This window comes from Harpia harpyja, chromosome 1, assembly GCF_026419915.1.
Source record: "Harpia harpyja isolate bHarHar1 chromosome 1, bHarHar1 primary haplotype, whole genome shotgun sequence".
NCBI classification, from domain to species: Eukaryota; Metazoa; Chordata; class Aves; order Accipitriformes; family Accipitridae; genus Harpia; species Harpia harpyja.
In genome coordinates this window covers 39,018,466-39,040,956 of record NC_068940.1, presented here as the reverse complement: position 1 = coordinate 39,040,956, position 22,491 = coordinate 39,018,466, and the positions used below count along the sequence as shown (strand labels likewise).

The following is a 22,491-nucleotide window of genomic DNA, read 5'->3' as shown; positions in this document are numbered from 1 at the left end:
TGCATTAGTGGTACCTTGCCAGCAAAGGAATATCATGTACTGCAGTGGCAGAGCATTCTCTTCTGCATATGAAATTGGGCACAAGTTCAGCTTTCCTTGGCTCTACAGTAATGCAGATCTTGCCTTGGGAAGTGAGGGAAGCAAGAATATGCAGACTAAAGGCATTTCTAATGACACTGGTTTCTTGTCATCCCTCTAACGGTTACTCTGCTTGCTCAGTGAAGTGTATCAGTCTTACAAAACTGACAGATGTGCAATTCTTGTACTATAAATTTTCTTGCAAAGCTGGCAGTTGGATTACACACTAATAACTGTCTCTTGTGTTTTTAGACTCAGGTAGGGGAATTTCTTGGGGAAAGCAACAAGTTTAACAAGGAAGTGATGTATGCTTATGTAGACCAGCTTGATTTCTGTGGAAAAGACTTTGTCTCTGCTCTGCGTATATTTCTGGAAGGTTTTCGTCTGCCAGGTGAAGCCCAGAAGATTGATAGATTAATGGAGAAGTTTGCTGCTAGATATATTGAATGCAACCAACGGTAATTCAAAACCTTTGTATTGGAGAAGTGCCTGAAGAATGGCTGCATTGTTTGTGGCCGTTAGGGGCAAGGTGCAGCTCGCACTAGGTCAGGAACTTCTACAGACTTGTGTGAGGAGCAGATCTTGTTGCTAATACTGGTGCTGACCCTCTTCAGCAGCTAGGCGAAATGGAAACTTTGGATAGAAAGTATCCTGGTGCTGGCCTTTCATTAAATCTGAAATACTTGCTAGAATGAATTATTGGAACAGGAATGCACTAAGTATGTTAAATTGTCTCTGTATAAGCTGTTCTGTTTTAAAACAAATGTAGATCACTCAAGTGTAAACAACAGTAATAAGTAGCAATTGATAAAATTCAAAATACATGGCATAAATAGCTAATAAGATGTTACACATGTTTTTGTTTGCCTGTTAGACGTTGAACAAAATGTATATATGTTAGTTGGCATCAAGAAGGCAGTGTTGCTATTGTTTCTAATGTAATAAACTAGCATTGAAGTTTAACTAGGTGTTCAGGCTTAATTGGTTCCTATTCCTCAGTCCAGTTGGTGCCTCACTGGGTTGGTTTTGTATAGTTCTTTATGAAACCCTGGGAGTGAAAAATAAGCTGTTCTTTACCTGTTGTAGGATTACCCAGAGAAGAATAATGTATAATCTTTTGGGAAGGTACTTGAAAATTCCAGTCATTGCTAGTTTTCAACATTGTAAAGAAGATGCTTTTATATTGTTTCCCTTTTTATTTGCATTTTAAAACATTTGGGGCTTCATGCATTTCTAAAGACTAATTTCAGGCTCTGTTAGCTCTTTGGTTGAATGCATAGCACTTCTGGGTGTTTTTTTTGCATGTAGAAATAGAGTTAATGGATTGAGGAATTAGGGCTCTAAAAACCTGTTTTGTTTTTTTTCCTCCCTTAGGCAAACACTATTTGCTAGTGCTGACACTGCCTATGTTTTGGCATACTCTATTATAATGCTGACTACAGACTTGCACAGTCCACAGGTAGAAATTAAAAAAGCAAACTTGTAGAGGTTCAAATTTCCCCTGCAACTTGCATTCAAAATCTGATATCCAACTTCCATTCTTTTTTACAGGTAAAGAATAAAATGACAAAGGAGCAATACATTAAAATGAATCGAGGAATCAATGACAGTAAAGACCTGCCAGTAGAGTATTTATCCACAATCTATGAAGAAATAGAAGGAAAGAAAATTGCAATGAAAGAGACAAAAGAATATGCAATTACAACCAAGTGTAGTAAACCAAGTAAGAAGGAACTAGAAACCGAAAGACCACAGTGCTCTTGAACTATTGCAGTAACTTTCAGGATGGTGTAGCGGGAGTTCAGATCCCTTTTTGAAAATGTGTTGTGCAGTACATAAATTTCTTTCAGAATGGCTAGTATAGATATTTGGAATGAAACCTGGCTCAGTTAAGTAACAATGCTGTGATGGAAACATAGCTGTGTAAGTGCATCTGGCACCATTGCAGAGAGGCACTGGAAACTAGATTTGGGGTTTTTTTGAAACGGAAGTGTGGGGGGAAGATGGTAGAATAACTGAGGGTGGCACTTACTTTGCAAGTTAACTTCTTTTTTTTATGTGCTAGACAACAGGTGGGATTTTGGTTTGTGTTGGGTTTTTTGTCTCCCTATCAGTAGCATGTCATAGTTCAGAGGCTGATAAGTGCCACAGTCCTTGTGATAATGTTTGAAAAAGAGAGAGATCAGAGAGTTTGTTATGGTCTGTTGTCACCTATCCTCATCTAGACCAAATGAGGACTTCTGTATGTAGTGTTCGCTAGAAACCAGGATCCCCAGCTGTACTCTGCTTTTACTCAGAATAACTGGTATTGATTTAATTCAAATCAGTGACTTCTGAGTCTTCAGCATAGTGGTTTTTTCAGTGTTTTCCATGCTATTTGCAAGTTTCCTAGATCAAAATAGCAATGAAATTGTTTTGCTTGAAAATGGAAGTTGCAACCATTACTATAAGGGTAAAGAAACACTAAGTTATTGATTTATTTATCAAGTTAGTGAGGGCTAGTTTTCTTTTGAGGATGTCAGGCTAAGAAGATGAAGGATCTTCCATCCATTTTTACAGGCAGAGTGACTTAATAGAGTATGCCTCTCTGACTTCCAATGATTAGGTCATAACATGTGGCATATAATAAAGGGCTGAATTAGTTATTTTGTATAGAATAAAGTCTTAAGTTTGGATGTGGGTTTTAGTGCTGGAGTTCTTTATTTGCAACCTATGACAGCCTCCTCAGTTCTAACATTCTGGAAGATTTTTATCTTTAGATTTCATTTGTAATACCTTTAACATTTTGTGATGCTCTATGTGAAGACATGGAACTTGATTTCACAAAAAAGAAACAAATGCACACTGTGTGGTGTTCCCCTTAGGTGTAGCTAATGAAAAGCAGCGGAGATTGTTGTACAACTTGGAGATGGAACAAATGGCTAAAACGGCTAAAGCCCTCATGGAGGCTGTAAGCCATGCAAAGGCTCCTTTTACTAGTGCCACTCATCTGGATCATGTCAGACCCATGTTCAAAGTGAGTGTGAAGTTCTGCTCTTATCTTCATTGCTAAGAGTTTTAAGCATGGGTAAAAGTGGAAAATTACTCTGAAGAGTTAGGTAATGCAACAGGTGGACTCTTTGGGTATATTTGGTTTCAGTTACCTAGTGTTTGGGTTAAAATCATAATAGACTTCTGAACTTAGTTTCTTTCTTTCTTTCTTTAGCTTGTGTGGACTCCATTGCTGGCAGCTTACAGTGTTGGCTTGCAGAATTGTGATGACACAGAAGTTGCATCCCTTTGTTTGGAAGGAATACGCTGTGCAATTAGAATAGCCTGTATCTTTGGAATGCAGGTTTGTATAGGACTTTAGCATGGGGCTTGCGAAGGGCAGTGTAGGCTCTGGGAAGGAGATGAAGAATTACAAACAACTTACACATAGAAAATGAAGCATCTGGTCTACTGTCTTGAAATGGTAAAATAAAATACTATTGTCTCGTTTTAGTTTGTTTTAAGATCTTGATATTGTCAAGCTTTTCAACTCTGCTTTTCTCTTATTGCTGAGTCTTCTATTAAGAGCATTTACTAACTTGCCTCCCACTCCTCTTCAGCTGGAAAGTGCTCTAATAGTGCCAGCTGTACATAGAAGGGCAATTGTGTAGGCATGCTGGACAAGTAGCTTTCTCTAGCTCTTCAGGGACTTGATTATGGTGCTTGTTTCTCTGTCTTGTAGCTCGAACGAGATGCTTATGTACAGGCCCTTGCTCGTTTTTCCTTGTTGACCGCCAGTTCCAGTATTACAGAAATGAAACAGAAGAACATAGATACCATTAAGACACTTATTACAGTCGCTCACACAGATGGCAACTATCTTGGGAACTCTTGGCATGAGGTAAAAACTTGATTAGTTTAAATAGTGCAACTGTGCTGTCCTCTGAAAACTTGCAGGATTTTGTTCTTCTACTACTTTCATTCTTTAGTAACTGCATTAGCTCCCAGCATGTGTCAGAACACTGTTTAAAATGTGGATTCAAGTGCACTATTATATTAGTGGTTTATATATATGTGTGTGTGTTTGTACGTATATGTAAAAAAATGCATTGCATTTTTCTGGCAGACCCTATAGACACTGTGGGACCAATATTGTAATTTTTGTAGGTGCTTTTGATATGGAATTAAAACCATATTAAAATCTCATTTGACTTCAGAAAATTCTGCACAGAAACTATTGTTTACGTGAACAAGAATGCAAAAATATACTAGCTCACAGGTCCAGACTGTCTGTGCAGTGTTTGGCAACATTTATACCATGATCACATGAAAAACTAGGGCTAAAATAACTTGCTGGGGGATAGGTAAGGATAGGCTGTCAGGATCATATGTATTTTCTTACAGCATATTTTCCAGGAGCTCTTTAATCAGATCTAAATCTGTGCTGCTGCTAAAAGGGGCATTCCTGCTGCATTCTGTTCTTTGGCACTAGTCTTTGGCTACATGATAATATGACCCAAATATTCTCTTGCTGACAAATTACTTGGACCTGGCTTACAGCATACCCTCACAAATGCTTGTGCCAGTCCAAAGGATGTTGCAGTGGGGGAGTAAGAAGGAAGAGATAGTAAATTTTGTGCTGATGGCAAGGCACAACTTTGGCATTTTCACTGTCTATGTTGAAACATCATTACTCAAACTGGTAGCTGCAAAAATTCAGTCTTTTCATCTCTCTGGGACAATGAACTCTCTAGAAGATCAACTCCCAAGTTGTTTATAGTTTTGAAGTTTGATGCTGTAAGAAGTAATAAAAAGGTTTCCTCTAGTAGTTAGAGGTCCAAGTTAGATTTTTGGGTACTGTTTATTTTGTCTCATATTGGAATGATTGGTGGCAGCTGGTGCTCTTGAATGAATCACTCAACTTTATCTCCAGTTGTATTGGTAATGTTTCAGTTAGGTCAAAACTGTTACCATTGTCAAAGTTGTTTTAAAGGTTAGAGAACCTGGGAAGGTTATAAATATTAAATATAAATATAAAATAGTTAAGAATAAAAATATAATGGTGTCAAGAAACACAATGTTTAAATATCTTTTGTTTTTAGATCTTGAAATGTATTAGCCAGCTGGAACTAGCACAACTTATAGGAACTGGAGTGAAAACTCGTTATTTATCTGGCTCTGGGCGTGAAAGGGAAGGAAGCATTAAAGGCTATGCATCTGGAGGGGAAGAGTTTATGGGCCTGGGATTAGGTGAGATTAATAATCTTGGACTTCACAAAGATGCACATATAAGCGAACTATGATGGCTAAGAAAGCTCAATGTTATAAGATATTAAAATATATTTACTTGCTTCCAGGGGAAGCTATATTGGATTAATGAAACTTAAAAAAATGGAACCGTATATTTCAAGATGTATTAGTAATTACCAAATATGTTCTAACTTTGTAATTGGGTTAAGCAATTTAACAAAACTCCTCCAGATTTATTTGCTGGAACATGTTGTTGTCAAAACTGTTTTACCATACTTACTAAGTCATGGTTTTGTTACCGTTATTATCAGTTCTTTCTTTTTTATGCTCTGTTTTTAATAGTAAAAACATCAGCCATTTATTTTTAGGAACTAATAGATGTTTCAATGATTGATAATTGGTTTTCCAAATGAATTTCTTATCTCTGCATGTTGGTCTTGCTGTTCCAGTTTCTATTGTTCCTGCATTATGTACAAGAAACAAACCTTAGTTTTTAAGCTTTAAATTAGAGGGATGAGGCAAGTTGCTGCAATCTTTGGAAAACCATCAAGGAAACATTTTAATTTGAAAATACTCTGGAGTTAGTGCTATACACAGTGATGATGCTAAATATAACAGAACTGTGCCTGGCATTAACTACTTGTATCTGACTTACAGTTAATATTTTAAAATCATATTTTATCATTTCCAATTTTTATTAACAGCATTGCATCTGTTAATAAACATGATGGTCGAAACACAATGCCCTAAGGAGAAAAAACCCATACTTCTTACTGGATGTTTAATTTTGTAATAATCTGGCACAGATCTGGCATCTTCTCCGTATAAATTACAAGCTAATTGGAAGCAGTAGTCACTTGTCTTTGTCTACTTGTGTAAAGTTGGGGTTAATATAAGTCACGATTTCAGGATCCTAAATACTGTTTTTTAATGGCTTTTATTGAAGGTAACCTCGTTGGAAGTGGAGCTGATAAACGGCATATGGCAAGCATTCAAGAGTCTGTGGGAGAGACCAGTTCGCAGAGCGTAGTGGTAGCAGTAGACAGGTACTGAGAATATAATCTCTTTCTGGGGAAAACATGACTTGAAGTTACTGACCATTTTCACTTTATTTACAGACTCTTGACAGGGACTTTTGTTCTTGAAGCCTATTTCTGTTGTGAGAAAGATGCTGATAGTTAGGTGCTTTCTCTGGACCCAATAAGTATATCTCTTTAGGCATGTAATAGTCACAAAACAAAAGACTGTCATTAAATAACAGTATAACTAAGGTAGTGTATTGTGAGAAGGGGCACTGTGTGTATTCATGTGTTTTTATGCCTTTTCTTTGGAGTAAGCCAGTGAAGAGCAGAATTAGGTTGGTATTACAGTATTCAGCTATTTTTGTTTTACAAATCTGTCTGATAACTGTCTCTAACTTACATGTATATATTCTGTGTATTTCGGGTTTTTTTGGGGTTTTGTTTTTTTTTTTAAAATTTAGGCTGAACAGGACAGGTATCTGAAATTAATAAATGGCCTTATTCTAGTAAATTATGGAATTTTCTTTGGTCTTGTAAATGTCAGTATTTTGGTATTTCTTTAGTTGCTGTTCTTCAGCTCTTTATTCGTTAGTTGCTGCATTCGTGTCTAAATTGTTATCTTTCTCATCTGTCCTTCTAAAATGTTGTCTAAAGAGATGCTTCTATCATAAACCATGTGTTGGAAGGGGACTTTTCTATCATTATTGAAAATATTGGGCAAGTCTGTAGAATCATACATTCAGACTTGTAGTGTTTATTGTAACATAAATGTCTGTTACCATGTCAAAGTCTAAAAGACGTGGGAACATTCTCCGCTTACTGGTGTTCTATATGAACCACGATCAGTGGTCTGAACTCCCCTCAAGACTCAAGAAGGGAAAACGGTGCATCCATAGTCTTTCTGCTGTCTGTTTTGATGGCCACAACTTAGAGTATTCTTGAACTATGTAAAGATCAAGCAGGTGGCTGGCATCCAGTAAAGTCTTGCAGCAAATCTTTCTTCATGTCTTTTTATTCTCCCTATGAAATTTAACACACTGTCATCCAAATGACTGTTCCAGCACTACTTGTCCTGGATAAAATTGTGAGCCTGCACCTGTTTCCTGCAGTGGGGCAGGAGCATAGTAGACTGTGACTTGCAGCAGGGAAGAGAATGCTTAGACTAGGAGAAGGACATGAACTGCTGCCAAGGAGTAAGAATAAAGCAGTCGCAGAGTTCATGGCATGGAGGATTGTAAAGTACCTCCAGGAGATGTGCTGACACTTGCCTACAGCACTAAGATGTGATTGACTCTTGTGGATGCGCAGCTAAAACTGCAACTCATTTATTTGTTCCATAGGATATTTACAGGATCAACTAGGCTGGATGGAAATGCAATAGGTATGTATGCTGACCATTTGCTGGGTTACAGGAACTCTTGTGATGTAACATCCTGAACTTACAGTAGTGTGTTTTAATGTTCAGTTGATTTTGTCCGATGGCTGTGTGCTGTTTCCATGGATGAGCTGGCTTCCCCACACCATCCACGCATGTTCAGCCTGCAGAAGATAGTGGAGATATCATATTACAACATGAATCGCATTAGGCTGCAGTGGTCAAGGATTTGGCACGTGATTGGAGATCACTTCAATAAGGTATTTTTAAAAATCAAGTTACAGAACATACGTGAATAGCAGGACTTCTTTAATCAGCTTTTTCCTTTTGTGTTCTTAGTGGTGTAGGTTGTGATATTAAAAAAAAAAAAAAAATCCAGTAAAGGCACCTAAAGGAACCACCTATTTAAAAATCTAAAGTGTATAAATAGAAATGGAACTGTTTATGGGAATGATTTTTAATCACTTCATTATATGATTTTGTACTTGTAATTTTTCTTTATGTCTTTGTCTCATCCTTCTGATCAAATGCCAAGTTAGTTTTCCTCTAAAATATATACAGGTGATCCTGGAACAACAGTTATTTTCTTTAGGAAACTGGACCATGTTTGGGCGGGGATTTTTTAACCTAAGATTTTTTTTTTTTCTTAGCATCTAGCTCGCTATAATAGTTCTGCATTTGTTGCATACAAAATCCATGGGTCTGTTTAGTTGGATCAAATGCCTGAGAAAGCCCTCTCCGAAAGTAACCCCCTATTTTCTAAATATCTGAAAACTAGAACGTGCTAGCAATTTTTAATGGACTGACACGAAACTTGAATGATGAATTTGTTACTCATATAAGTAATATGTTAGGCGGTAAGTGTTTGAAAATATGCTTTTCTTCTAGGTTGGATGCAACCCTAATGAAGATGTCGCCATCTTTGCGGTAGACTCGTTAAGGCAGCTGTCAATGAAATTTCTTGAGAAGGGAGAGTTAGCCAACTTTCGCTTCCAGAAAGACTTCCTAAGGCCTTTTGAGCATATTATGAAGAAAAACAGGTGTGATGCAGTGCAATGTCTGTGTTAGCTTGCTTTACTCCTACTTAAAGATATTACTTGGTGTGGGTTAGATTGTCACGTACATGGAAGCGGCACAGTTACTTTGTGCCAGTGTAAAATTGTGCCACTTGTGAAATTCTTACTTTTCATTTTTTTTAAGATCTCCAACTATTCGAGACATGGTAATACGCTGTATTGCTCAGATGGTGAACTCTCAAGCTGGTAATATTCGTTCAGGCTGGAAGAATATCTTTGCAGTCTTTCATCAAGCAGCGTCAGACCATGATGGGAATATTGTGGAGCTGGCCTTTCAAACTACAGCACACATAGTTAGTAAGTAATGCTTGACAGATGAGAGTACCAAAATTAGCTTAGCTGCTGTGATTCTGGTTTAAAAGGCCCATCTGAATAAGACTTTCGTATTTCCAGATAAATAAACACAAGATCTTGCAGCCAGACTGTTCAAACTCTGCAGCTAGGTCTTACCTGTTAAGTCTCCTGATTTGCTATGGACAGGAAAAACTACATATACATATCCTGCTACAGAACTTTGGATGTTTGGAATAGATTTAGTAAACTTGTATGTTGCTCCATCTGTCACAGTAGGTTGTTCTGGATTTAGGAACACATTTCACGAACTTCTATGCCAATTCAGTATCATATGGTGGGAATCATAAACCTTGTGACTCTGATATGTGACTGCTTGTAGAGTTTAGTTTGTACAGGTTACCTGCTCTAAAAGTCTATTTGAGCAACATACTGCTGCCACTGTCAAAGAAATACAATCACTCAAATATTCTTGAAATGGACCTTCAGTATTGATCATAGCTTTCTTGCATGTCCTGAAACTGCCCTCTTCCCATTAAATAATGTGGGGGGAAAAAGAGCTATGGACAGTATTAATACATGCAAATAGTGACAAAACTTTTTTTGCTAACTTGAATTGCATAGATCTTGGGAGTTGTAGTTTGTTCAAAAGCTTGTACACATTGGATTTGTTTTGTATTTAGTCTGGCCCTTAAGTCTGAAATCTAACTACTTTTTCCTCTCTTGCTACAGAATAGGTAACTGGGGTAAATTTAGGTAACTTCATTCCCAGCAGAGAAGATAACATCAAGCTTTACTGCTATTATTTCTCAACATATTTTAAGAATTTTGGGTTGCATATGCTGTGAGAGGAAACTGAACCATATAAGAAGCCATAAAATAATCCTAGATTATAAAATTGGTAATTACCCAACCTGAGAAAATGAGATGCTGACAAATTTGGGTGGTGGGGTGGGATGGGAAAGAATGCAAGGGAATGCAGAGAACCGTATTTAATCCAGAAGACCTGGTCCTTTCATGTTTGTCCATTTGGTAGTGGTATACCATGGCTGACATCTGTAGATCAATGCCAGTTTATCTATGGATTTCAATATCAGTAAATTTTATGAAGTGTATTTGTTTGTTCTTTGCAGCAAATATTTTTCAACAGCACTTTCCAGCAGCAATTGACTCATTCCAGGATGCAGTAAAATGTCTTTCTGAGTTTGCCTGTAATGTTGCATTTCCGGACACCAGCATGGAAGCTATTAGACTTATTCGGTATTGTGCTAAATATGTTTCAGAAAGGCCACAGGTATTTTCTTTTAATTTTTACCCTTGTGTATTCTTACACTATCTTCTACTGTTAAACTGAGACTAATCTTGTAACTAAGAGAGAGCTTTCAGACTCAAAACTTCAGTCTCCCAGCAGGAGGTGTTTGTATTAAAAACTTACTCAGAATTAGCAGTCATTTTGGTATTATGTAAGCAGTAAACTAGGACTAATTACAAAATTTTAAGTCTCATCAGTCCAAATTGGAAATAACTGAATGAAATAGTCCCTTTTTTTTTTTTTAATGATGTTAGGATGACCTGGAAAACAATACTTCTTGTTCTGTCACCCTAATTATATCTAGTTAAATTGGTTACAAACATGCATATTTTTCTACATTGGTCTATTGTGTGACTTAATATAATAATCACTTTGCTGAAAAGAGCCTGGAGTAAGATTGCATTCATATGTTACCATTGCAAGACATGTATGCTGTATCTAATATGCCAGCGAAGTGTAGACTGGTTTATGCCAAACTTAGATTTCCTTATTACCTATATTTATATAATTGTTGCCTGCCACTGTTAAACTTGCTTCCTAAAGTTCAGACCTCTGCAACTTGTAAAGCCTTTAGCAGAAATTGAGTACAACGGGTTTAACTGCTTATTTTTCATGTTTTTCTTCCCAACATTTTCACAAGTAAATATGCCTCAGATTTATATTTACATTTTACAGGATTTGAGTGTTACAGTAGAAACTAAGCTAACTTTTTAAGTCTGTCTGTGCCACTAGTAGTATCTAAATCTGTCAGAATTAAAGATTTTTTGAGAATTTTTTTTTTAATCTTTTTTTTTTTTTCTTGCCCATCTCCAAGGTATTAAGAGAATACACGAGTGATGACATGAATGTTGCTCCCGGGGACAGAGTATGGGTCAGAGGATGGTTTCCCATTTTATTTGAACTTTCTTGTATCATCAATCGTTGCAAATTAGATGTTCGAACAAGGTAATAAAGCTTTTTTTTTTTAACTCAGTTAGTGAAAAGATCACAGGTACACATTTTAACATCTTTTCCTCCTTTTCTTTGGGTTTGTTTATAGAGGCTTAACAGTGATGTTTGAAATAATGAAGAGTTATGGCCATACCTTTGAAAAGCACTGGTGGCAAGATCTGTTCAGAATTGTGTTTCGAATTTTTGATAATATGAAACTGCCTGAACAACAAACAGAGGTAAAAACAAAACAACAACAACAAAAAAAAACCCAAAAAACCAAAAGCAGGCAAGCATTAGAGTTTGTTTTTAAGAACTCAGACAATCAAGGCAGCAGTTTGTGTTATCTTGTCAGTATATTTCTACCCCATACTGCTCCAAACGTAAGGATACGTTGTATTCTGCTGTATTCTGTGGTATGTATGAAACTTGTCATAGTATCCAGTGACTTATCTGTCTGTTCTGGCTGCATATTTTCATGGAGAATATTCACACTTTGTTGTGAAACTGTATAGTTTTCTGAACAATATTCATGTGGCCAACTAAATGCTTCCAACAAGGTGTCTGCAGTAGTGAGGCTTTTTAGTTTTATCTAAATTCTACTCCTCGGAGGCCACGTCCTTTGTTGAATAGCCATGTATAAGCCAAGTGCTATCATCATAGAAGAACCCACATAAAAATAAGGACTTTTCATTTTTTCTCATAGAAATCTGAATGGATGACCACTACATGCAACCATGCACTTTATGCCATTTGTGATGTATTTACGCAATTTTATGAAGCTTTAAATGAGATCCTTCTTCCTGACATACTTGCACAGTTACACTGGTGTGTAAAACAAGGTAGCTTATTTACTTATATCTTTTGATTAATGTATTTTTTAAATGCTCATTACTTGAGAAGAGGAAAGTTAACTGAATTTTGGAAGAGTAAAAACTACCATTAGGATAATATGTTATGTAATAGATGGATGCAGTATCTTAAATATTGGAGGATCATTCTATTTAATTGGTTAGACAGCTCTTCTGTTAATGTATTTATGGTGCTATTGTGACAGAGCAAAAACTTTTAAAGAGTTGTGTTTAATCTTCTACTGACAACCTTTCTCCATTTCACTGCATGAATAAAAAACCTTATTTATTGGCAGATATATATACATGTATGAGTTATGATTTTTTTTTTCTTCCCCCTGCCAACCATCTAGTACTTTTAAATATGACTTTCTAAAGAATGTGTTTTATTTTGAGCTCCAACTCTTATGCCTGAAATCCTGTGTATTGCTAGCATGAAATGTGGGGTAACTACCTTGCAGGAAATCATAAGTTTCTAATTGGTGCTTTTCCTTCCTTTGTCTCACTGTATGCTTTTTTTCTGCTTCTCTCCTGTCCTTTGTCTTCACTGTTTGGATTTCAATCTCATCAAGTCTATTTTTAAACACTATTTTTAATTCAGTAGGTTCCTAAGCTTGATATTATTGTAATATACTTGATAAGTAGGCTTTAAGCTAAGACACCATGTGTTTCACAATATTGGTAAAAATGTTTAATGGAGCAGTAATAGACAATGCTTATTTTTTCATTGATATTGTAGAAGTTGATAAATATGGAACATTTCTTTCACAGATAATGAGCAGTTGGCTCGATCAGGTACAAACTGCCTAGAAAACCTGGTAATATTAAATGGACAGAAATTCAGCCCTGAAGTCTGGGGCCAAACATGCAATTGTATGCTAGAAATCTTCAAAACTACTATTCCTCATGTGTAAGTTCATAAATTTAATTCTCGTACTAATACCTGATTCCAGAGCAACAATACTTACCTTTTTTTTTTTTTTTTTTTTTTACTTTGTGAAGCTTGCTAACATGGAGGCCTGTGGGAATGGAGGAAGATTCAGCTGAAAAACACTTGGTAAGAGTTAATTCAGTGCAACAAACTAACTTGAAGGGTTTCGTGTTAAGTTAGCTTTTGAAATATTTTATTGTAGTAAATACACTTGACCACAAATACTGGAATTGACATTAGCCTGTATTTGGTGTCATTGTAAAATAAAATATAAAGAATGGATGCAGGAAGCCTTTGAATCTAAGATTAGTGAAGTAATCTGAAAACTGATAGCTGGTTGGTAGTTAGTGTTTTGGATTGCTAGAATTGTTCTGCATTTTCTTCTAGGATTTAGACCTAGATCACCAGTCTTTAAGCAGCATGGATAAAAATGCTTCAGAAAGAGGACAAAGTCAGTTTTCAAATCCAACAGATGAGAGCTGGAAAGGTGGTCCTTATACAAGTAAGGAAAACATGCAAGTTTATTAAATGACCTTTTATAGCCACCCTTGGTCCACTTCTGTAGTTCTGTAGAGAAAGTTTTTAGGTGCTTAAACTTGGGGTACATCTTTACAACTTGTGTTTATGCCTTGCAGAGAAATTTTCTCTTTGTAAGATAATTCACAGCATCACTAAATATCACTAAAAATGCTGATGGTAATGTAGTGTTTTGCTAGTCTGTTGTAAGTGAATTGTCATAAGTTGCTTCTGAAACTTGTGTTACTCCATTTCATTAGACCAGAAACTATTTGCTGGCCTCCTTATAAAGTGTGTGGTACAGCTGGAACTGATACAGACCATTGATAACATAGTGTTTTATCCAGCAACAAGCAAGAAGGAAGATGCTGAACACATGGCTGCAGCTCAGGTACCATCAGACTTATTTATAATCTTGTTGTGGCAGTAAAGTACAAAGACTATCAAATAGTCTGAAGTGTGTTTACAAAATAGAGCATATAGTCTCTTCCTTTTTCTCTCAGTGCTACCCTGAATGTGTGTGTCATTACTCTAAGATGTGATTTTTTTTTTTGACTGCCTCCAGTGTTTCCTGGCAGTCTGCCTGTTGGATTATTATATTATCATTATTTTTATTATCAATATAATATATTACCATTGTTTTTATAACTAATACATAGTCATCAAGAATGTTTTTTGTTTGTTTGGGGGAGAGCATTCTTTTCTGTTGTTTAGCCTGAGTGTCTTCATTTAGCCACAGTTGACCCTTTGTTCAACCTCTAGGTGTTTATGCAGGAGGAGATGCAGAAGTTGAACTTTAGTAAGGTTAATGGTCAAGGTTTAACTCATTACCTGCATCGTAGAGGTCCTTGTCCCTGAAAAATCTGATTCTAGGGAACAGTGCAAGGTAGTTCTTGCTTGGTGATATTGTGAAGGCCCTAAGCTAGAAGTTTGGGCTAGTGCATTCAGGTAGTGTTTTGGGGATGGTATAGTTAAATTCCTAATGAAATTAGCTAAAAATGTTGAGCAATTTTCATGAAATGTGACATTAGCCAAAGATGGGGAATTTCTACACTACGCAACACTTAAAGTTGCGCTATTTTTGTGGTTCATTTTGATGTTTTTCAGAATTCAGCAGACCTACTCAGCTCCTGGAGGAGAGGAAATGTTCTGTATTGTATTGCTATGACTTTTTAATGCCTTGATAAGGGAGGTTCTTACCTTGTTGCTCTTGAATTTTTTTTTTTTTTTTCTTATCAATAACTAGGATAGATCATAATTGCTCTCTTTTAAAATATCCTACTGAAAGGAGTACAACCCTGGTATTTGACAGGACCATTCTGCTGTGTTGTATTGCACTACTATTTCACTTGTACCTAAAAATGGAATCTGGAGTTAGTGGTATATGGTCTGTGAAATATCAAAGTCTCTTTAAGTTTATATAAAAAGAATGTTATTGACGTGCCTCTCTTGCGCACATGCACTCTCTCTCTCTCCGCTCCCCCCCTTTAGCGAGATGCATTGGATGCAGACATCCGCATTGACACAGAAGACCAAGGAATGTATAAATATATGTCTTCACATCACCTCTTTAAGTTACTAGATTGTCTGCAAGAGTCTCATTCATTTTCAAAAGCCTTTAATTCAAATTATGAACAGCGAACTGTGTTATGGAGAGCAGGTGAGGCTTATTTTTAGTTTGATAAAAATACTGAGCTCCACTTATAGCTTTAGCTGTAGAGATACAAACGTGTATCATTGCAATAATCTGCAGTTAATGTGACAGTGTTGCATGCTTTTATTACTTGTCTCCTTCCTGATGACTTGAATAATTGTTTGCTAAATTACCTGCTTTTTTGATTAAAGTAGAGCTACACAGTTGGTACTACTGTAGTTAAATATCTTTACAAATAGATGAGGTCTCAAATCAAAATCAAGGAGGAAGAGATACTATCTGGACAAGAAATCATTACTGTTCACTAGTGGAGGTATTGTTGATAAACTTTACCTCTTGGCTAGTAACTACAAATGTGATTGTTCCCTCTCTCCCTATGTGTAACTGATTTCTAGGGTTCAAGGGTAAATCAAAACCCAATCTCTTAAAACAAGAGACCAGCAGCTTGGCTTGTTGCTTGAGAATACTCTTTCGAATGTATGTGGATGAAAACCGCCAAGAGTCCTGGGATGCTATACAACAACGACTGCTTAGGTAAAAGTATCAGCCTGGTTCTGATGTGTTCTGTTTTCAGCCAGTATGGTGCACCCCTGGATACAAATGTTTGAAGTTGCTGAGCAGAGTGTGACAAGTATATGGAGAGATGGGGGGGTGGAGGGTGGGGGGGTGTGTGTGTGTGTATATATATATATATGACCATTCTTCATTAAAAGTTAATTTAGCAATAAGGAAGCAACCTACTTGGAATAAATGAAGCACCTTCTTGCCTGAGATAAGCGCTTTTTTTACAAAAGTGGTGGTGTATGAATACTTTTCACATCTGAATACATGATGATATTTAGAGGTATAATAGGATACAGTAATCTAAACAGAGTGCAGTATAAGCTGCTGTATACCTGGAACTTAGGTAAATGTAGAAAATTATGTTGAATATAAAAAGGTAGTGGTGTCCCCTTTATTTGAAAAGTGAGTTGTTGGTACATGGAAGTTCAGAGTACTAATCTCTAATCAAATGTGAAGAACTCTTAAGCTTGCTGTTGGCACTAAAGCAGTGGATTTCAGTAGCAATCTGATTTATCAGCATCTATGGACGTAGTAATCTTTTTAGTGTGCAAAAGGGGAGGTTCTATTCCTTCTTTAATTAAAATAGTGCCCCAAAAAAAGCCTTATTAAGTGGTACAGTTTGTACCTTGTGTTGACAGTCTACAGCAAGGACCAAAAATTTATTAATACAATAGTAATTCCTCTTTAATCTGTGATGCTGAGCTCTGCAGATCTTCATTAAAGCAGTCTGGATTTGGAGGGAGAACTCTTTCATGTTGCTGTTGCCTAAGCTGTCCCAGTGTAAGGATCAGGAAATAATGTTTGCAGGTTGAAGGTGACAACACTTTAATCACAGAATGTTTATGAGGAAAATCAGACTCTTCTGCCTCTGACTCCATGTTTCTTTGTTGACAACACGAAAACTATTTCAGTTCAGTTATCTGTAACAACTACTCTAACAGAAAAATCGAGACAAGTTTGTGTAATTAAAGTTGTTGCATTTGATTGAAATCTTTCCCATGGGAATGCATCTTGTTTGAAAACAAAATACACTGAGAGGACAAACAGTGCCTGTTATAAAAACTTTTAATGGGTTTTCTTTATGGTTTGTCCAAACTGTGTCATCTCTTCAGTGTATGCAGTGAAGCCCTGGCGTATTTTATTACTGTGAACTCAGAAAGCCACAGAGAAGCTTGGACCAATCTCCTGCTGTTGCTTTTAACAAAAACACTAAAAATCAGTGATGAAAAGGTAAGAACAGGCTGGAAGTCATGTCTGTTTGCATTCAGGTATCTTTTCATTTCTGCTTCTGTTGAATTCAGTCTTTACTATCATCAGTATTGCAAGGTGGCTAGTTTGCTTACTCACATAGTGTGTACTCTCCTTGACATACAGTGATCGTTACACCTCCGTTTTTTTTGCAAGCATTCTACATTGTAAAAATCAGACTGTGTCCAAGAAATTCACAGCTGTATAGAAATATTGATAGAATTACTGCAGAGCTTTCACATAAAAGCACAAATATTGTGCAATAAAGGATGGGCTTGTGCTGTTATTACAGCTGCACGAGAATGGTAGAGGTAAATTTCACCACTACAAAATTGGAATTCTGGTTCCTTGACAGTGATGGCAAAAAATAATTTTGAGGATCTTGGCTGTCTTGAGAAAAAGGTGAATGCAAATATTCACTATGTTAGGACATACAGAGAAACTTCTGGAAGTTGCTTACCTTTTTTTTTGTTTTTTTTTTTAACTTCATCTTCTTCTGAAGTGTATGTTTTCCTGGTGTAGTTTTTTTTCTGTATTGTAAAGTGTGTAATTTCACTTCGCTCTTGTGTAGTTTGGAATGTTTTATTGCAATTTACCAATATTTTAAGAAATTGGTAGTAGTGGTGGCTTGGCTGCTCCATGTAGCAGCAATTCAGTAATGTCCCTGTGGTTATGGTGTGTTGTGAGAATAGTCTTAACTCTCTAGATAAAATGGCAACTTGGCCATTCCTTAGTACACAATCCCACTATCTTTTTATTGTAAAAGTTCTGTGGAGAAAGTGTTCCATTAACTTTCCCTATAACTGATACTGAGCAAAGGAATAGAGGACAAAACATATTTCCTGTTGTGTAAATTCATGATAGATTTGAATCTTGAATCCTGTTTGCAGTTCTGATCCCCCATATTGGAAGGGGTGTAATGGAGCTGGAAAAGAGTTGGGAGAGTGTAACAGGAATAAGGGATATGGACTGGCTCCCATACATGGAACTGTATGTAGGTTAGACTTTTATTCAGTTATTTTTATCCAGAAAAGAAATAAAAATGAGAGCTGCATAAAGTCATTAGCACAAAGAGAGGGAAAGGACTGAATCATTATACTGTAAGAGATGGTGAATGAGAGTTTTGGAGATGGCAAGTCACTGCGGGGGGGCGGGGGGGAACCAAACACACACATAATGGAGATACTTTTTCACACACCAGTTCAGCTGTGTAAGGCTTCATTATGTATTGTGGATGGTATTTTAAAAAGGCTGGAGAAGCAAGCGGACAAATTCACACCAGAGGGCAGTGTTTCTGCATGTTGTCCCTAATACTACCTCTAGCCTGAGAAACCCGAGGCACAAAATAGTCTCTTATTTTAGGGAAGTAATGTCAAATGCATGCTCTGTGTGTGGTTTCCTGTAGGCATCTGCTAAGGCTGCTGCAGAAAACAGACACTGAGCTTGACAGCCCTTTGGCCATCCAGGAGGGCCTTTGAGTGAGACCTCATGTTTTAACAAGCTGATGTAGCCATGAATGTGGAAAAACTCTGTGCTTTCCTACAGTAATAGAGAGTAATGTTCTTTTTTCATACCTTCTTTGATAGTTTAGGGCACATGCTTCAACATATTATCCATACTTGTGTGAAATCATGCAATTTGACCTGATTCCTGAGCTTCGAGCTGTGCTACGGAAGTTCTTCCTGCGTATAGGTGTTGTGTTCAAAATCTGCATAACAGAGGAGCAGATACGGACAACTGGGATGAATTTACCTTCATGGTAGCCCTAAGTAGGGTTGGTTACTTCAGCTTGTACATAAAGCTATGTTCCAGAGATGATTAAAATGGATGGGAAAAAATGGGACCCTGGTGTATCAACACAGCAAGTTACTCTTACCACAATGGCATCTGGGGAGGAAGAAGAAAATCCTGTTCTGTCCATCCTACAAAACTATCAGCAGTTTTATTTAAATTATTGCTTACAGAGTTAATACAGTAGATGTAAAGCCTCTTTGTTTCAATGCTAGTCATTCTTATGATCAAGTCTGTCTCTTCTAGTCCTTTATCAATTGTTCAGTCTTGCATCCCAGCTAAATCTGATAAATCAGCTGGATTCCTCAATAGAAATTATGCCCCTTGGAAATAATGAATATAGTTGTATAGCCTTGTGATGTTAGCACATGTGTTCATAATAAACTATACCACAGTGGCTAATGACCACCTAAGATCATTCTGGGTTTTTCTTTGTGCGTACATGACTAGACCAGGCAGCGTGTTACAGTTTTTGAAGTGGACAGCCTGTAGGATATTTGGGGAAAGGGTTTTCCTCCTGTTTAGCAAGTAATTTTTAAAACTTTTTTTAATATCAGTGCTTCATTTTCTGAGACTTATTTTTGTTTTTACAGAAGGTTTTACATCAGCAGCACACAATAACATCTGCTCTATTTAGCTTGTTAGTCTTGAGTTAAAGGCATATTTAAAAAAAAAACAAAAAACTTTCATACGTTGCCAGATCATGGACAGAGCATATACAGTAGTATTATAAACAAGGTTCAGAACAAATAAAACCACCTTTTTTTACCCTTGAGTACAATGTATTTAGTAGTAATAAGTCTGTTTAGCAAGAAGTCCTGTCCTTAATACGTATGAGGTTCTGTCTCTTTTTACTGCAGATCTGCAACTTCTGATTTGTCTTTTTGTGCAAATGATCTTTGTTCTCAACTATTAGTTCCTATTGTGATCTAAAAAGAAAATAAAAACTGAATTACCATGAAACTGCTCTAGCAAAATTAAACAAGTTCATTCATGTATTGTAAGAGTTACCAATACATTTCTATGCTTTGAAGGTATTTGTGATGCAATGTGACTTAGCACTGCAGCTTAATTTGTCCTAGAGATTTTTCTTTCTTTGAAATGCATCAGTTTCCTGTGACAACTGTTTCCATGACAGAATACCAGTTTACAGTTGAAGTACTGCAGGACTGAGGTCTGTCCTTTGAAATAATTTTAATTTCAAGTTTTAAGACTTCTCTAAACTGGAAGAGTGTGGCAGGATGGGAGGAGAGGTTCCACTTCCTAAAATAATGTAAACAAAGATGTTATATTAACTGCTGTAGTATCCATAGTAGCAAACCTAAAATATAACAGTATTAAAAAAAAAAAAAGAAAAGAAAAAACCCAAACAAAAAACCCAACTTGAATGATATTAAGTGTTTAACCTGTTATTTTGCTTTTTAAATTGAGTTTCCTGGTAGGGTGGCCTTAGTTGTAGTAGTCTTGGGATATTCCACTCTGAGAGCTGTTGGAATTCTTTCTTTCTTTTTTCTTTTTTTCTTTTTTATGAGCTATTTCCAAAGGGTTTATATGGTGCTTTTCAGTAAATCGGCTTGTTCTACATAAGCATTGTTTGGGAATGGTTTTGCAGTCAATAGTAGTGACAATGCTTTCACATTTTTATTTTTACTTTTTATTTTTAACCAAAGAAAAATAAATGGTGATTGCGGCTCTTTTAAACACCCATTAGATAAAAATCTATACACTAATATTTAGTAGAAGGGAATATATGGCTATATTTTACAATAGGAAAAGACTGAAAAATAAGCAATGCTGATATTTAACTTGCTGCATTTGAAATGTCCTTTTGCTTGCATTTAGTATAGTTGCTCATTCCCTGGTAATGTCACTTCATCAGTTACAGTAAAAATGAAGTATTTATTTTAATTCTATTTAAATCTGTAAGAGTAGTCTATTCCTTTTCTTATGGTCCTAAAGAAAATATTTGAAACTTTGTTCTTCAGATTTTGAATGTGTCACTGTCTCATTGAATGTATACCCTTATCTCCGATCAAAACAACAAACTAATTAAAGTTGCATGCTTTTTCTGTATTGTACAGTTTTGAAAGCCTTACAACTCATGTCTTGAAACAAGTCTCTTAATTTTCAGATCTTACATTACTTTACAGTTGCATTGTGGGCTTTCTTTACTGTAACATGCAACACTTGTACTATCTCTGCATATAGAATAAGGGCATTTAATCAACCTTTTCCTTCAGCCTTAGTTCTGAGACTGTTCTTTTACTTAAGTAAAGCTTCTATTGTATTTATACAATTTATAAACTGCTGAAATTAGGTATGTGACATCAAAACATCCTAGGCTCTGTAGTGCATGAAAGAGAAGCGGGACTGGAATGCGATTGGATTGTAACAGCCTTAATCCTGTCAATTTTCTGGAATCGATTGTACATGTTAAAGCAATAAGAATGGTATGTTAAGTGTAATACCTGAAACAGTTGTATTCACATCAGGTGTTTGGTTTCCCTTATACAGTCAGAAAGACCATAACCTATAGACATCTTAATGAAGCTAAAAATGCTGAGCCAAAACTCCTGCAGTAGTCACTGCTGGTTCTGATCTTGTCCTGACTCTGCTGACATAGACTTCATCTGCCTGTAGTGGTTTTACTGGCTTCAGTGGAACTATGACTGAAAACAAGGTTCTGTGTCAGCATATCCTGGTAGAGATCGAGACATCTGTGCAATACATGAAGTAACAAAAAGTAACCTCTTAGACTTTTCAAGTAGTGTTATGCAACAAGTTAAACTATAAACTGATTTACCTATAATGGTATAAATATGGAGACTGCATGATATTTGTTATTACTTCTTATTTTGGAACCCTCTAGGAAATAGTTAGGCAGGGGGAGGATGCTAATGAGGAAAACCCTGAAAACTCCCTTTCATGTTGACTATTGTGTTTTACAGTACAAGAAAATAATATTTTTACAGTGCTTTGTTATCCATGTCTCCCATCTGTAAACAGAACAATCTGAAACAATGTCCACAAATACAAGCAACCACCCCACAAATTTTAGCTCAGTCTTACTATTAAAAATGAGAAAGATTAAAAATAGTAACTTTTAGTCTGAAGTAGAACTAAGCTTTCTGTCAAAAGTGCAGCTCCCTTTAATATGTAAATTCAGTTTGTTCAGCACCTTTAATGTTATTTCTGTGTAAAATGTATGTTTTCATGTATTTAAAATGCCTAAGTTTTTTGAAGATCTCCGTATTAAGTGCATTTAATATCAATAATTTAAAGAGCATTCCTTGCCCAATGGATGTATACATTTTTGAGAGAATACCAAAATTATATAATATGAAAAACTATGTAAAGTTTTCTACATGAAGATACTATGTATAATACTGTTATAATATTCCATGCTTTAATCAAGTGGTAAATCAATAAAGTTTTAAGAAGTGTTGCTTGGTTTTGTTGTCATGCAGTTGATTAGAAGGCTTGTGAGCCTCTAGCCTGCTCTCCTCCCCCTGAGACTAGATCACTGATGAGAATTAGGGGCCTTTCCCATGTAGGGGCGTTGGTTGGTTGTTTTGGGTTTGGTTTTTTTAACACACCGCTCCCTCCTGCCTTTCTCACTCCTCCTGGCTGCT

General features: G+C 36.3%; 1 protein-coding gene across 2 annotated transcripts in view; it reads left to right on the top strand.

The window, feature by feature from the left end:
- Positions 1–19,272, top strand: part of ARFGEF2 (ADP ribosylation factor guanine nucleotide exchange factor 2) — a 35,474-nt gene extending 16,202 nt beyond the window's left edge. Inside the window, exons 16-39 of one of the 2 annotated variants that reach the window (XM_052788242.1) lie at positions 331–536; positions 1,453–1,537; positions 1,630–1,801; positions 2,943–3,094; positions 3,284–3,412; positions 3,791–3,949; positions 5,151–5,298; positions 6,245–6,344; positions 7,661–7,701; positions 7,786–7,955; positions 8,584–8,735; positions 8,896–9,068; positions 10,196–10,356; positions 11,189–11,319; positions 11,414–11,543; positions 12,011–12,146; positions 12,927–13,065; positions 13,158–13,212; positions 13,474–13,588; positions 13,863–13,993; positions 15,094–15,262; positions 15,652–15,790; positions 16,933–17,050; positions 18,655–19,272. In XM_052788242.1, the coding sequence (XP_052644202.1) occupies positions 331–536; positions 1,453–1,537; positions 1,630–1,801; positions 2,943–3,094; positions 3,284–3,412; positions 3,791–3,949; positions 5,151–5,298; positions 6,245–6,344; positions 7,661–7,701; positions 7,786–7,955; positions 8,584–8,735; positions 8,896–9,068; positions 10,196–10,356; positions 11,189–11,319; positions 11,414–11,543; positions 12,011–12,146; positions 12,927–13,065; positions 13,158–13,212; positions 13,474–13,588; positions 13,863–13,993; positions 15,094–15,262; positions 15,652–15,790; positions 16,933–17,050; positions 18,655–18,831 (3,288 nt within the window). In that variant the 3' untranslated portion in view covers positions 18,832–19,272. The other variant, XM_052788243.1, reaches the window with a different exon arrangement.
- Positions 19,273–22,491: the final 3,219 nt, after the last annotated feature.